We start from the raw sequence: 12,070 nt of genomic DNA, 5'->3' as shown, positions 1-12,070 counted from the left end.
TGAGGGGCCTGCATCTGTGCTTGTATTGCTCTATGACTCCAGAGCAGCAAGGGCTTGTAGATAAATCTGATATAAATTTTATATATTGGTGAAAAGCAATGTTCTAGATCTCCTGCTGTATTTGCAACAACATCTATTCTAACTTTAATTGACTATATTACATCATTCCCACTATGTAATTGACTACATTTAATCAAGCTATAAAGAGATTTTTCCATTTCTATGCATTCCAATATTCTCCCTGGACTTGCTTTGAAGAGATTCGGGAATATTTCAAGTCAATAAATAGCGAAAGTCTACAAATGTACACATTTTAGGGCTCAATTTTCCCCACTGACATTTTACTGCTTTTGTTCTTTAAACTGGGTTTCAGATTGGTTAAAAACCTGAAGTTAATAATCCTTATTTATGCCTTTGCCTATCCTAACTGTACTCACACACTGACATTAGTTACATGCTTTTATTTTCTGTTCTTGTATTCAAGATTTATCTGGAATACCAATTCCTTACATAATAAGCACGCAAAAAGACAAGTTACCAAATACAACAGGTGAATTTTTTAACAGATTCCCTTCATAGCTTTGTAAGAATTAGTATCATTAACATCCCACATGTGTGTTATCTGAAAATTATCTCAACTAATTATAATAGTTAAATATTAACTACTGACAAAGATATAGCTTGCAAGCATTAATTTGGGGTCAGAAACAGAAAAGTCAAGTCCAAATATGAAACTGAACAGGTGTTCAAAAAGATTTAAATACAGAACATCTGTGTTGTTATTACTTTTCCTCTCACTCACAGGTCGAAAGTTACTGGTATAATGTTCTGCCTTCAAAAACTGCTGCAAGTCGGTAACATTACTCAGAGTTGCACTCATTCCAATGATTTGTGTGGTTTCTGGATATAGAAACAAAAAAAAGTTAAACGTCAAACATGCATGCAGTCATTTATTTGGAACTGGGCAAACTAGCTTTTCCACAAGTGACAATAATATTGTACAAGTGACAATAATAAACCAATACCAGTGAGATAGTTATTTGTATATAGTTAAGCTTGCTCTGATGGTTAATCTGACAGTAGATAATCAATATGAACATGAAATCTCTTTAGACTTCCTTGAACCATTTATGAGACAGCTTGGTTTAAAAAATTCTTTCAATTTTTAAAATAACCAAAGTTTCCCAATTTCATTTTCAAATTATTTACCAAATAAACCCTTTAGTTACCAATATTCTGGGACCTGCACATTGTACTAATAATTATCTATTCAAAAGCACCAACCAATTATTAAAATGGCTCATGGATATTGTTCTATTTACTATTGAAATACTAGATATATGCCAGGAGGGGTCTCCCCTCCATGAACTCTCTTGGTAAAGCAGCCGACATAATCAAAGACCCCTCCCCTCCCACCCTGGACACACTCTCTTCTCCCCCCTCCCATTGGGCAGAAGATACAAAAGCCTGAAAGCATGTACCACCAGGCTCAAGGACAGCTTTTATCCCGCTGTTAAGACTATTGAACGGACCTCTTGTACAATGACGGACTCAACCTCACAATCTACCTCATCATGGCCCTTGTACCTTATTGTTTGCCTGCACTTTCTCTGGAACTTTAACGCTTCATTCTGCATTCTGTTATTGCTTTTCCCTTGTACTACCTTGATGTACTGATGTGATGAAATGATCTATATACAAGACAAGTTTTTCACTGTACCTCAGTACGTGTGGCAATGATAAAACACACATCGTGGTAAATTGGTTTATTATCACCAGGGCTCAGATGCTGGTTAAACCTTTTACTTCGTTCTTGTAATTTACAACGAGATGCACTCCTTCTGTCATTTGTATCATTAGATTAAGTTGTCGGGTTACTTTCATCTAAATACAGATTCACAACAGAACTCAAGTTCAGCCTCCACTTGGTATCTTATCAGCCATTCAGTATGCTCTATTATCTAAAATCAAAGTTCACCCTACTTTTAGCTTATCAATTTTTGTTGAATTCTGGGCATAAGCATCAATTTTTTTTTAAATATAAAAAAGATCACATAATGGTGTAAAATACAAGCATGGTCCCATCTATCAGTTGTAAGAGTGGTGGGCAGTAGTAGCACCATGACTATAAGTGAGGAAAAAACTATCAGAAGTTTGAAATCAGTGAGGAATTTTATAGCAAATGCTTGGGGAGTATTGTGAAGTAGCAGAACCATGCTTCCCAATTCCCCAATGCCTTCACAGCATTAAATTATTATCTACTCTATGTATTGTTGCTTTGACAAATCCTGGTCAGGTTACCTGCATGAAGGTCTTCTGACCACATCCTTCAGCCAAACTGAGAAACAGTTCAGTATGTACTGCTTGTGCCAATAATTCAGACCCATTTCTATGCTCAGCAAATGACATGGCACTGAAAAAGCTAAGAGGGAAGGGATTGCACACAGAGATTTGAACAATAACAAATCACCAAAATGTTGCTGAATGTTACTTACTGCACGTGTAGAGGATTTTAGACAATGCCATTTCCAGTACTGCTCCACGGCTCCCTTCACCAAGCATGTGCAGCTATGATTAAAATAGCAAAAGCTTAAATGATAATTGTGTGCTTTTATTTTGCATTATTAACTTAGAAAAATGCACAAGGCACTTTCGAAAGGAGTAAAAAAAATTGTCATCATGCATTAGTGGGGATAGAGACAAGGTGACAAATGGCTGAGAAGAGGCTGTGGGGGAGGTTGGGGAATTGAGGGCAACAGTGGAGATGACTTTTTGAAACAGTCTCTCCCAAGAATATGTATACCTGCTGGTGGACGAGCAGTGCAAGGGTAATGCTCTGTTAATAACGTGACTGAATAAGACAGATTGACCTAGCCATCAGTTATTTACATGTATGACAAACTTATCAATAGCAAAACAGAAGATTCAACAGGAAGAATAATGATCTTGTTAGAGGTTAGATTGGGGTAGTGGCTAAGGAGCTAAAATGGAGAAGAATCTAGAGGCAGTTGCTGACGCTGAGAATTTTAGGATCAATCATCACGGAACATTTAGGAACAGACAATTCATTGAAAACTGTATTGAAGTACAGTACAAAATAGGGTGTAGATTAGTGGAATTGTTAAGATTAAATATAAGAGATCTTGTTGGACACAAAGTTCATACATTGATTGAGAGGTTGTAGAATGACTTCCAGAGTTAGCAGCTGAGATAATTTAGGTCAATGTTCAAGATTAGACTTGATAGGGGGAATGCAAAATGATGCAGTTAAGAACTAAAGGAGTAAGAAGCCAGTTGTAATTAAAATTATTGGTTTGTATGCAGGATTACACAAGAGGTTTGTTTTCTCAGGATTTCTGCTCCACCAGATACAGAAATTTCCATGTAAACTGCATTTCCATTAAAATTCTGAAGTCACTGCAATGGGTAAAACCTCTGGGGAAAGGCATTTCCTGTGTATTTCTTAGCAGTAAACATTGAACAGCACCACCATTGGCAGATGGTGTGACAAATTTGCATGAGCAAATTTTATTATAAATATTGAAATAGTAACTAATAACAAAACAGAAATAACAGTAAATACACACAGATGAGTTTTTTAAAATAGTGTATTTAGATAATAACTACAACCTATAAAGAAGTTTTTCACACCATGTTTTGAATTAGGATTCAAGAAAAAAAATCATTGCCGTCAACCCACCCTCCCTAACTCAAACCAATAACTAGATTTTATAATTGTTTTCCACTTCCTTTACTGCTAAAGGTTTCTCAACTTTCATATCCCACACAGGTGGGAAAAGAATGTGCAGAGTATAGTAAATGCAAGGCAGTATCCTGTTATAGAAATGTAGATAATAGCAGGAATAAGCTGTTTGGCCCTCCAAACCTGACCTGCCATTCAATGTGTTCATGACTGATACTCTGCCTCAATACCATATTCCCACTCTCTCCTCATACCCCTTGATATCTTGTGCTTAGAAATCGATCTACCAGATCAAATGCGACTTGGTTTCTACCGCCTACGGTAGAAAATTCCCCAGATTCACCACCTTGGGTGAAGAAATTTCTCATCTCAGTCCTGAGACCATGGCCACAAGGTTCTCAATCCTCCAGCAAGGAGAAGCATCTGCCCTGCATCCAGTTTGTCTAGCCCTGTCAAAATTTTGCAAGTTTCAGAGATGCCCTCTCATTTTTCCCCAAACTCCAGTGAATGCAGGCCTTGCTGACTTCATCTCTCCTTATACAGCAGCTCTGCCACCTTCAGAATCAGTCTGGAGAACATCTGCTGCACTGCCTCAGTGGCAACTTTATCCTTTATTAAAGGAGATCAAAATCGCAGACAATGCTCCAGCTTATGGTCTCACCAAGGCCTCATAATTCGAGTAAGATTCCTCCTTACTGTATCCAAAAATTCTTGCAATTAAGCTAATATGCCTTCTTAACTGCTTGCTACACCTGCAAGTTTGCTTTCAATGATTGTAGGACAACAAGGTCCCTTTGCACATCAACATTTCCAAATCCATTTCTAAATAATACTCTGCCTTTGTTTTTATCTACTAAAGTGGCAAACTTTATATTTATTAACATCATGCTGCAGCTGTTATATATTTGCCCACTCACTCAACCTGTCTAAATCACCTTGAAGCCTCTCTGCATTCACCTCATAATCCCACCCAGTTTTGTGTCATCAGTAAACTTGTATTCTGTTCCTTTATCCAAATCATTGATGTATATAATGACAAGCTGGGATACAAGCACTGATAAGTGAATATTACATCTTTGAATTTAATACTATCCTCAACTTATTTTGTATGCCATAGTTGGGTCACTTTTCCTTTTGCAATTTTACTCCATAAAAGGAAAGCACAAGTGTTGTAGTTCTTGTATTTGCTTGTTAGCCATTGTCTATCCATCCATCATGCTTTTGAATGAAACTCACTAATCTATTATAACCAATTCACTCATTGTAGTTTTGTGATTCCTTCTGTTTAAACTTAGGAACCCAATTTGGGACTGAACTACTTTACTTCCCATCTTCATGAAAAGTTCTGTTATTGTCACTCTTCCCTACAGGACTCCCAACACAACGAAATTAACTAACCTCTTCTCATTGCATAATGCCTAATCTAGGTTAGTCTATTCCCTAGTTGGCTCCTCATCATACTGTTCTAATAAAAACATCTCACACACTCTTAAGTGTGATTGTCAATTTGTTGCAATGTCTATGAAGAGTAAAGTGACCCATAACATTGCACAATTGTTAAAACATCCTAAATTTCCTGATACCGTCACCTTTAGATGTGTTTTTTAAAAAATATACAGCTTTAGACATGTTAACTTTTTCTTTGTATTTTGGCCTTATTTGTTGGTGCACTTGTTTGTACATGGTCCCTGACACAATTTGCTTGCTCAACTGAATTTGAAGCACAGCTCCACCTATTATTACATTTACGTGGAGCTCTAATGCTACTTGGGAAAGAATTTGTTTAAATTGGAGAGCCTGGATTTCTGCATAATTTGTGGGCAAGTACCATATATTGGGCCTGATTATGCTAACAGCTAGCTGGCAGTTCTATGGAGTGCTGCCAACCAACTGCAGCGTATGACCCAAAGGGTTCAGCAGTGCAGCATCAAAGTACAGAGTGAGCTGGAAGTTAGGTGAGAAATTACCATAATATACTCTGAGGGCCAGATATGCATTATAAATGCAGGCAAGGTTTTTCTGAAAATTTTAATTGTTTTAATATACTAACGTGGATTTAAATAATTTTAGTTTCTTAAATTACTAAATACATTTTGTAATTATTTAAACATACTTGAACTGTTTTTGTGTCTGATTTCCAGAGAGGTTTAGAAATTGTGGAAAAGGCTCCCTGACAGCACAAGCTACTAAAGCAGAATACAGCTTGTAGTGGTACTTATCCATCGCAACCAAGAGGCTCAACATTCTGTTGGCCTCGTTACTGCAGTGGTTACGAGTGGAGCATTGTGAAGATGGCCAATTCAGTTTTTACAAGTTCTTTTGCTGTTTCTCCCTCCCTCTCTAACTGTCCACATTATCAACCAGATGGCTTTGTAAACGGTGACCCTGCCTCATCCCATCAGAAATATTCCCTTGTGCTATCCATTCCTCTCCCACCCACTCTGCAACATGAAACCAATTTGTTTTCTCATTTTTCCAGTTCTGATGAGAGGTCTTTGGCCTGAAACATTAACACAGATGTTGTCTTACCTGTTGAATGTTTCCATTTTCTTTTGGTCTTATTTCAAGCCCTCAAAAGGCTATCTAGGCTGTCCCTGAATGAGGCTTTAGATTCTGCTGTTTGTGACCTGGTTGCCACTGACGGACTGGTTCACCCACAGAATGGCTGCAGCAAAGAGGCCAACAGAACGTTGAGCTGGACAGTTGCAGCAAGTACCACTACAGGCATCACCCAAGAGGCAAGCACAAGGGACGGGCTGGGTCCACATACTGCTTCCCACATACACAAGGCCTTTCACAATGATTCTGAAGATGATAAAAGCTAATGACTTTACTTTTGTGTATTGCAAAGGTATCTTTAACGACCATCTAGCAAGTGACACAGCCATATTGTGTGTCAGTATTAATACTGCATATTAATACAGTAATAATGAACAGCATTTTATTTTGCATGAAAATCTTGAGGATACTGCTCATTCTTCTTTCACTCAATTTAACCATTTTGCTTCCAAAATACAGGAGCAAGAAATTATACAAAAGCTGTAATACTGCACACAAGAAAGCTAAAAAGAAAGACCGTTTGAAGTGTCCCTTTGAGGCAAGCTTAGTTTTTTTGGAAAAAAAAGTGGTGACTGAAACATGCAGCCAGGAAAAGAGGGGTGGGGGGTGGGGGTGTGTGGAAGCAGATATGATATTGACATTTAAGAGGAATTTGGACAGGCACATAAACATGCAGGAAATTCAGGGATATAGATCATGTGCAGACAGATGGGAGTAGTTTAATTTGTTATCATGGTCAGCACAGACCTCATGGGCCAAAGAGCTTATCCCTGTGCTGTACTGTTGTGTTTCTGTAGCATGAAAAATAAATTAATTCAAGTTAGGAAGCACCAGAGGGCAAGTTGAAGATTGTGCTGCATCCACTTTATTTCCACATAAACAGACCAGATTTTGCTCTAGTAGTGATGACAAAACAATTAGCATGATTAGGATTGTCAAATATGCTGGGATTTCTGCACATAAGCAGTTTAATGGAGAAAGCCCACAGGTTCTGTTAGCAATTCAGTGCAATTCCTGGAGTTGTGGTGGTTACAGGCTTCTGCAACGTAATCAAAAGAAATTACTTAAACTGAAGTGAAATTAAGTTATCCCAATTGCACTCTAAAATACCCTGCAATTTGTTTTGCTTTTCCAAATTGACATTGACACGTGCTTTTAATGGCACTGTCATAATTACTGTTCAGCTATACAGTCCCAGAGATTAAGTGTATTATAATTCCTTTATGCATATATTAAAATAGAAGACTGTCTACATTTTATTTTTGTATTTTTCAGCTTTAATTATGTTTTAATATTCATCTGGCAATTTTTAAGTAGTTAATTGAAAAACTGTTTATGCTACATGGTAGGCTATGAGAATTCTTTAGTGATAGGCAATTTAGCTAGCTTGATTGCTCATTTTGAATTGATACCCAATGAAAGCAGACTTTGCCACGGAGGCCACTAGATTGCAGTGTGACCTTCCTCAAAAGCAGCAGCAAGTCATAGAGCACGGAAACTGGCCCTTTGGCCCACTGACCAAGCACCCATTTAGGCTAATCCTACACTAATCCCATTGTATTCCCTCCACAGGTGAATCAACTCCCCACTATTCAACCTACACACCAAGGTAATTTACAGTCAACTAAATGTACCTACCCCTATGCCTTCCAGATGCGTGAGGAAACCAGAGCACCAGGGGAAATCCAAGCAGTCAGAGGGATAATATGCAAACTTCACACAGACAGCACCTGAGGTTAGGATTGAACACCTATCACGAGGGCTGTGAGACAGCAGCTCCACTACCTGTGCCACTATTGGGCCTGCATAGTTCTAGTAATGTGGGTTCAATCTCGATCTCCAGTTTCAGCATAGAGTTTGCATTTTCTCCTCGTGTGTGGGCTCCCCCCACCCCCAGAAGCTCTGTTCTTCTTCTACATCCCAAAGGCATGCTAGTAGGTGAATTTACCAGGCTAGTTATAGTATCTGGGGGAGTTGATAGAAAAGAGGGGAAGAATAAACAAAAATTGGGATTAGTATAAAATGTATATTTGATAGTTGGTGTGGGATCAGTGAGCTGAAGGGCCCATGTTGTATGACTCCTTCACTCCATAAGTGGCATTGCTTTGCCACTGATAACAAATTCTGTACCAAAATATCTGATTGATGTGATGCCTAGTTATAAAGGAACTTTGCCTTGGAGTGAGGAAGCAAATAAGATGTACCATCCACATGGAACTGTCATGCAAAGTAACTCAATAAAATGGTTACGAAATAGAGGCAGGACCATGCTGTTTGACTCCTTGAGCCAACTCCCACCATTCAGTACAATCATGGTTGTTTTTTCCCTTCACTCATTCCTGCATTAATCCCATATCTTGATTTTCTTGGTATCCAAAAATCTACTGATATCAGTCTTGAACATACTCAGTGACCAAACATCCATAGCTGTCTTTGGGCACAGAATTCCAAAGATTAACTAGATACTGGGTGAAGAAATTTTTTCTCACAATCCTGAGCCCTTATTATGAGACTGTCACTCCTGGTTCTATAGACCTTAATCCAGGAGAAACATTATCCCTCCATTTACCATATCGAGCCCTGTAAGGATTTTATTTCATCTTTCATTCTTCTGTCATTGCCTCAGTAAAGCAGCCAGCATAATCAAAGACCCCACCTACCTGGGACATTTTCTCTTCTCCCCTCTCCCATTAGGCAGGAGGTACAAAAGCCTGAAAGCACATACCACCAGGCTCAAGGACAGTTTCTATCCCACTGTTATGGCATTCTGTATTGTTTTACCTTGTACTACCTCGATGCACTGTGTAATGAATTGATCTGTGTGAACGGTTTGTCACTATACCTCAGTACAAGTAACAATAATAAACCAATTCTGAATCTGAGAGTGTAGCCCCAGCCAGCTTAATCTGTTGTCATTGGACAGACCACTCATGCCAAGAATCAATTTGGTTGCACTCCACTATTGCAAGCACATCATTCCTTAGGTTGGAAGACCAGACCTATAAACATAATATTTCTGGTGTCATCTCGCCAGGGCCCTATATAACTGCATGAAGACATCTATATTCTCATCAGTATTAATCTTGTGGAACGATAACTTGACCATATGAATAAGATTAGATAATGAGGATCACAAGAGTTGCATACCAGCTGTTATGACCACAAATAATAAAAAGGTTAGAAGGGAGCTTGAATTGTAATTAATGTTACCTCATAATATTGAGGAACAATGACCTAAGTTTTCACTGGAAAGTACAAGATAGAACTAGGAATTTAAAAACTACAGGCCAACAATTATTGCTATTCAAGGACAAGAAGTAACACATCATCAACAACATACCTCCTTTTATGTGAATGATATTTTTTGCAGGTTTCTTCATCCACCTGTCAAGAAGCCTGCTTACAGGAGCTCTAAAATGAGACTAGTAATGAGACCCCTAATTGTACTATTTCCCTGTGAAGGGAAAAATTTGCCCTGCTGCTTTTCTATGAAGTGCAGTTGAAATTGGGCTATGTTTGAGAATTGAATTTGCATTACTCCATTCTACAATGCAGTACCACTATGCTACTATTGTGGTTTATCTTTGGATCCTTTAGGAGAAATCAGTTAAATAGATTATCAACGAGGTAACCATTAATCAGTAAACTTACCTCATCAACCACAACAAGACCCAAACTATTAATCCTTTCTGTTTCTATTAGGGAATTCACTAAACTGTGGGCCTTCTCAATGGTGGCAATAAGCAGAGAATTCTTCTTTCTACGCTTGATTGGCGGGAACCTGCCTTTACTTCCAGCATACTCTTCCACTAAGAAATTACATTCTATTCCAAAAGCCGAAAGATCTCGCACCTAAAGAAAGCAAACAAAAAAAAATTACAAATTGTTGCTTTTAATTCAACAGATTATTAAAAACAGCATTCCTTTCCCAAATTCTTTCACCCTGGTCACACAAGTACATGGATCATAGAACAGTACAGCACAGAACAGGCCCTTCAGCCCACAATGTTGTGCCAAACCAATTACATTGGTAATAAAATGCCCAGCTAATCCCTTCTGCCTACACAATGTCCAGATCCTACTGTTTCCCTCTGATCCACGTGCCTGTCTAAGAGCTTCTTGAATGCCCCTATCATATTTGCCTCCACCACCACCCCAGGCAGCACATTCCAGGCACCCACCACTGTGTAAAAAACTTGCCCTGCACATCTCCTTTGAACTTACCCCCATTACCTTAAATGCATGCCCTCTGGTATTAGACGTTTCGATGCTGGGGAAAAGGTATCAGCTATCTACTCTATCTATGCTTCTCATAACCTTATAAACATCCATCAGATCTCCCCCCAGCCTCCACCACTCCAGAAAGAACAACCCAAGTTTGTCCAACCTATCCTCATAGCACATGCCCTCTAATCCAGGCAGAATCTTGGTAAACCTCTTCTGCACTCTCTCCAAAGCCTTGACATTCTTCCTATGATGGGGCAACCAGAACTGAATGCAATACTGCAGATGCAGCCCAACTGAAGTTCTATTAAGCTACAGCATAACTTCCTGACTCTTGAACTCAATACCTTGACTAATGAAGGCAAGCATGCCATATGCCTTCTTTACTGCCCTATCAACCTGCACAGCCACTTTCAGGGAGCTATGAACTTGGACCCCAAGATAACTCTGCTCATTAATACAGTTAAACAGCCTTGCCATTAACAGTGTACTGTCTCTTTACAGTTGATCTGCCAAGGTGCAACACTTCACATTTGGCCGTGTTGAACTCCATTTGCCATTTCTCTGCCCATATCTGCAACTGATCTATATCCCACTGCATCCTTTGCCAGTCTTCGATGCTATCCACACCACCAATCTTCGTATCATCTGCAAACTTACTAACCCACCCATGTACATTATCATTTAGGTCATTTATATACATCACAAACAGCAGAGGTCCCAGTACAGATCCCTGAGGAACACCACTAGTCACGGACCTCCAGTTAGAATAAGTCCCATCGACCACTACCCTCTATCTTCTACGAGCAAGCTAGTTCGGAATCCAAACGGCCAATTCACCATGGATCCCGTGCATCTTAATCTTCTGAGAGCCTCCCAGGAGCGACCTTGTCAAACACCTTACTAAAATCCATGTAGACAACATCCAGAGCTCTACCTTCATCAATCACCCTCATACCTTGTCAAAAAACTCAGTCAAGTTGGTAAGGCACGACTTGCCCTGCACAAAGCCATGCAGACTGCCCTTAATTAGGCTATGGTTTTCCAAATGCTCATAAATCCTATTCGTAAGAATCCTCTCCAGTAACTTCCTTACCACTGACATGAGATTCACCAGTCTATAGTTACTAGGATTATCCCTATTTCCCTTCTTGAATAATTGAACAACATTAGTTACTTGCCAGTCCTCCAGGATCTCACCTGTGGCTAGAGAGGACATGAAGATATTGGTCAAGGCACCAGCAAGCTCATCTCTTGCCCCTCTCAATAACCTCCCATCAGGCCCTGGGGACTTATCCATCTTAATGCTTTTTAAGAGACCCAACACTACCTCCTCCTTTATCTCAAAATGCCCGAGCATATTAGCATGCTCCACACTGATCTCCCCACCCTTCTCCTTGATAAATACTGATGCAAAGTACTCATTACAGACCTCACCCACATCCCCCACTTCCAAGCACATGTTCCCTCCTTTATCCTCGAGTGGTCCTACCCTCTCCCTAGTAATCCTCTTGATGTATGTATAGAATACCTTGGGATTCCCTTTAATCCTACTTGCTAAGGACTTTTCATGGCCCCTCCTGG

General features: G+C 39.3%; 1 protein-coding gene across 2 annotated transcripts in view; it reads right to left on the bottom strand.

The window, feature by feature from the left end:
• helq (helicase, POLQ like) overlaps positions 1 to 12,070 on the bottom strand; it is a 43,811-nt gene that overhangs the window by 23,097 nt on the left and 8,644 nt on the right. For both annotated transcript variants that reach the window (XM_052041262.1, XM_052041270.1), the window contains exons 4-6: positions 9,914 to 10,114; positions 2,496 to 2,568; positions 803 to 900 (exon numbers count right to left, since the gene is read on the bottom strand). In XM_052041262.1, the coding sequence (XP_051897222.1) occupies positions 803 to 900; positions 2,496 to 2,568; positions 9,914 to 10,114 (372 nt within the window). The remainder of the gene's footprint in view (positions 1 to 802; positions 901 to 2,495; positions 2,569 to 9,913; positions 10,115 to 12,070) is intronic.

The sequence above is a fragment of the Pristis pectinata genome, chromosome 2 (assembly GCF_009764475.1).
Source record: "Pristis pectinata isolate sPriPec2 chromosome 2, sPriPec2.1.pri, whole genome shotgun sequence".
Classification (NCBI taxonomy): Eukaryota; Metazoa; Chordata; class Chondrichthyes; order Rhinopristiformes; family Pristidae; genus Pristis; species Pristis pectinata.
This window is presented reverse-complemented; position numbering and strand designations above follow the sequence as displayed.